This window comes from Triticum dicoccoides, chromosome 1B (genome assembly GCF_002162155.2).
Source record: "Triticum dicoccoides isolate Atlit2015 ecotype Zavitan chromosome 1B, WEW_v2.0, whole genome shotgun sequence".
Classification (NCBI taxonomy): domain Eukaryota; kingdom Viridiplantae; phylum Streptophyta; class Magnoliopsida; order Poales; family Poaceae; genus Triticum; species Triticum dicoccoides.
The window spans coordinates 285,492,556-285,496,812 of record NC_041381.1 but is presented as its reverse complement, the minus strand read 5'-3'; the positions used below and the strand labels follow the sequence as shown (position 1 = coordinate 285,496,812).

Below are 4,257 nucleotides of genomic sequence, written 5' to 3'. Positions count from 1 at the left end.
GCTGGAGAAGATACAACGGGGCTTCCTATGGGCCGGACGTGCAACTGCCAATGGTGGGCACTGCCACGTCAACTGGCGCCACGTTTGCCGTCCACTGGAATATGGCGGCCTGGGGATACGGGACCTGGAGCGCGCTGGCCTGGCACTGTGGTTGCGATGGCTGTGGTACACTCGCACGAACGACAACCGCGCATGGCAAGGGCTTGACTTGCAGTTCACCACAGAGGAGCGTGCGCTGTTCTTTGCCTCCACCACCATGACCCTCGGAGACGGATTGACGGCCCTGTTCTGGGACGACCGCTGGCTCCAGGGGCAATCCATCCGCGAGATCGCCCCTGCGCTTTACCAGTGCATACCCAAGCGGAGGCGCAAGGTGAGAACGGTGGCGGAGGCCCTAACAGGCAACGCTTGGGCACGAGACATCCAGGGAGTGCTTGGGATACATGAAATTGGGCAATACCTGAGGCTTTGGCAGGCCGTGCAGCGCATCACCCTCACAAATGCTCCTGACCAAATGCTCTGGAGGTGGACAGCAAACGGCACTTACACGGCGCAGTCCTGCTACGCTGCGACCTTTCATGGATCCACGAGATGCCCCTCATGGAAGCTGACATGGAAGAGCTGGGCGCCACCCAGAGTCCGATTCTTCCATTGGCTGGCCAGCCAAGACCGGTGCTGGACAGCTGAACGGCTGGCCCGTCGCGGCCTGCAACACCACCCCAGATGCCTCCTCTGTGATCAAGAGCCGGAGACCATCCAGCACCTACTCCTGACCTGCCCTTTCGCGCAGCAAGCCTGGCACGCCACCCTGGACTGGACGCGCATTCCAGCACAGCCACCACACAACGACCCCTCACTCACAGACTGGTGGCAGCGAACGAAGGGAGGGACACCGCACGCGCTGCGCAAAGGATTGCAATCCATCGCCATGCTTGTCCCTTGGATGATCTGGAAGCAGCGCAATGAATGTGTTTTCGAAAACACACGGCCATCGATAGAAGCATTAGTGGATAGGATTAAAACGGAAGCCAAATGTTGGGCACAAGCCGGGGCAAAGGGGCTCAGGGTAGTCCTGCCCACGTCCTGGGACGTCCACTGACCGAGTACACAGTCTTTTGTAGCCCCAGCCTCCTAGGAGGATTGTAAAATCCCTTCTCTTCAATGCAATGAAACGCAAAGCTCTTTGTGTTTTCTCGAAAAATGCTGCCTACAATTTCCATTGTTCAAGAGCAAACTGCTGGTATTCTGATTTTGATATATTCAGGATGATGAAGAGAATGAGGAAGAAGGTGGCCTGAGCAAGTCAGGAAAGGAATTAAAGAAGCTGCTTGGTCGTTCTTCTGGACAAAATGAGTCGGATGCCGATGATGATGATGATGAAGATGATGTAATACTCCATTCACAGAGATTTAATATTTATTTTTATTTTATTGATAAGGATTTTTTTCTTCCCTTATTTCAGCAGGATGATGAGTCATCTCCAGTGCTTGCTCCAAAGCAGACGGATCAACCAAAAGATGAACCTGTTGATAACAGCCCAGCCAAACCTACACCTTCATCAGGACATGCTCGTAGCACACCTCCTGCATCGAAATCCAAGCAAAAGAGGAAATCTGGTGGTGATGATGCCAAAGCATCTAGCGGTGCTGCTTCAAAGAAAGCAAAGGTGGAATCTGTAAGTCAACTGTGTTCATTTCATATTTTTTAAAGGAGAACCTTAATTCTCATGGACATGTATCTAAGTGATGTGTTTTGTTGTTTGCATAGGATACAAAAACATCAAGTATCAAAGAGGAGACACCATCTTCCTCAAAACCTACACCGAAGGCCTCTGCTTCATCAAGAAGTGCCAATGTATCTCCTGTGACAGAGGGTGAGATCAGGACTGTTCTTCTTGCAATGGCTCCTGTCACTACACAAGATTTAGTCTCCAGATTTAAGTCTAGACTACGAGGTCCAGAGGTAGGATTCTTCAGCAGTACTGTTACAACTTTTAAAGCTGTGGCATCCTTTTTCACTAATTACTAAATAATGATACAGCACTTGTTCTAGACACGTATATTAAGAATTGCAGCCAATCCTGTTCTAGCCACGTTAATTGTCACGCATGAAGACACCTCCAGTTTCTTGAACCTCGTTGTTGGTCTGCCTCAGGGGATAGTCAGAATTTTGTATTATTGATATAATCACTAATTGTGTAGGATTCTTCAGCAGTACTGTTACAACTTTTAAAGCTGTTGCATCCTTTTTCACTAATTACTAAATAATGATACAGCACTTGTTCTAGACACGTATATTAAGAATTGCAGCCAATCCTGTTCTAGCCACGTTAATTGTCACGCATGAAGACACCTCCAGTTTCTTGAACCCCGTTGTTGGTCTGCCTCAGGGGATAGTCAGAATTTTGTATTATTGATATAATCACTAATTGTGTAAGTAGTGAAATGGGAATTGTTGGTTGGCAATTTGAAAAATAGGAAGAAGCTATTGCTGTTAATGACTTGGCATCCAGGCTTGGACACAGTCACAAAGTCCACAAGAGTATCGTGCATCGGTGCATGGACGCTATCAGGCTCCCCATCCACCACCTTCAGGTGATGTTATGGTTGGCTGGGCGCCTGGGTGAAGTCCATCCATGATCTATAACAGCCCCCATACTATTTTGCTAATTTCGATCCCAACTTTATCACTTCTAATTTCGTTAGTACTAATTATTGTTACAAAAGCGCAAGTTGTTAAAATACCAGTTGTGGGAATAATTCTAGTGGAAAGAAAACCTGTTTCTTTGATGTAATTAGGCAGAGCTTTAAAATTCATAGAAGAAATCATGTAAACCTCAAAATTGGGTTGTGTTTTTTGCTCGTTAAGTGATTAGTCCTTTTCTGTAACTGAAAGTGTCAAACATGCTCTTTCTACCAGTTGTGATTTGACAGCTCAATTTGTATCTTGATCTCATTTTGTCTTGCATCGCAGGACAAGAACGCCTTTGCTGAAATTCTGAAGAAAATTTCGAAGATACAGAAGACTAATGGCCACAACTATGTTGTCCTTAGAGAGGATAAGAAATGATGAGCTCAAAAGTGGCGATTTCCTTCATTGCAAAGTATCCTCTTGTGTCTTCCTGGGGATAATAGTTTTGTACTGTATTATATTAGACGAATTTGGTCTTCTGACAAGTATATGCCGAACTTCTACCCTTCTACTAGAAATCAAATAACTAGTTAGTGCCTGTTCGGAACCTCTCCAGTCTTGAAACTCCGCTCCGCATGATGAGCTCGGTTTGAGCCACTCCCTGCAATTGTGCTACAGCTGCCTCCGCTCTGGGAGCTGCAGTTGTGGAGCGGAGAGCACCCGAACAGGGCCTTAGTATGTTGTCATCTCCTGGAGTTACTCTAGAAGTTGGGAATTACAAGGTTATGATGATGTGTGAGAAGAGGTATATTGATGCCAAGACAGTGTTTTCCGTTTGACCAGGTTCTTTAAACCTATGAATCCAAAGAGTAAAATCTATAACGATGCTCCTAAGAGTAAAGTTTCATTGTGTGACTCAGTACGTTTTTTTTTCGTGTCCCATATCATCGAAAGAATAGTGAGCGTGATGTTGTGCAGGGTGGACTCGATGTGTGTCAGGATGATGCGGAGCAAATCCTGTCAAGAGTACCCATTATCATGTCAAGACTCCGTCATGTCTCATGTGCGACATCTACTTACACACAAAGATGAATCATCTTCTTTACACGTGTTCACCTGACCTCTTCAAAGATAGTATACTATTTTACAATCCCGTATGCATGCATAGGTATTATCAAAGCTTCATGGATGACGAGGAGAAGTGCAAGTGCAAGCGCAAAGACTTCGCCTACACCATCCACGAGAGAAGCTTGGAAGAGAAGGAAGAAGCGAGGACAAGTCCTTGGAGACCTCGGAACCTCCGGCCTCGACCTCGGACTGAACCTTGCCTGGAGTGTCCGCCCCCCTTAGCTTCTGGCCATCCCCGAAACTTCCGTCCTGCCTGCGAGCAGTGAGTTGGGCCGCAGTCCATGTAGCCCTCTCTCTCCCTTACTTACCCCTTTGTGGCTACCACTATATAGTCTTCTCCCACCTCCTTATCATAGAGTTTAGCTCATGTTCCCTTGTGAGATTCCTCCTATAGAGAAGACTCTAAGGGGTACAAGACCCCTACATGGGAAGATCCCTCTAGTGGATGCAAGGCCCCTACACGGGATGATCCTTCATGAATGCAAGACCCCCTAAGGG

At 47.0% G+C, this 4,257-nt stretch overlaps 1 protein-coding gene across 6 annotated transcripts in view; it reads left to right on the top strand.

Moving 5' to 3' along the window:
• Nucleotides 1-3,538, top strand: part of LOC119331440 (transcription initiation factor IIF subunit alpha-like) — a 15,900-nt gene extending 12,362 nt beyond the window's left edge. Inside the window, exons 6-10 of one of the 6 annotated variants that reach the window (XM_037604603.1) lie at nucleotides 1,265-1,387; nucleotides 1,466-1,675; nucleotides 1,768-1,962; nucleotides 2,478-2,594; nucleotides 2,974-3,538. In XM_037604603.1, coding sequence (XP_037460500.1) covers nucleotides 1,265-1,387; nucleotides 1,466-1,675; nucleotides 1,768-1,962; nucleotides 2,478-2,594; nucleotides 2,974-3,069 — 741 coding nt within the window. In that variant the 3' untranslated portion in view covers nucleotides 3,070-3,538. Of the gene's footprint in view, nucleotides 1-1,264; nucleotides 1,388-1,462; nucleotides 1,676-1,767; nucleotides 1,963-2,477; nucleotides 2,595-2,973 lie in introns of all 6 variants that reach the window. The other 5 variants (XM_037604610.1, XM_037604599.1, XM_037604628.1 and 2 more) reach the window with 5 other exon arrangements.
• Nucleotides 3,539-4,257: the final 719 nt, after the last annotated feature.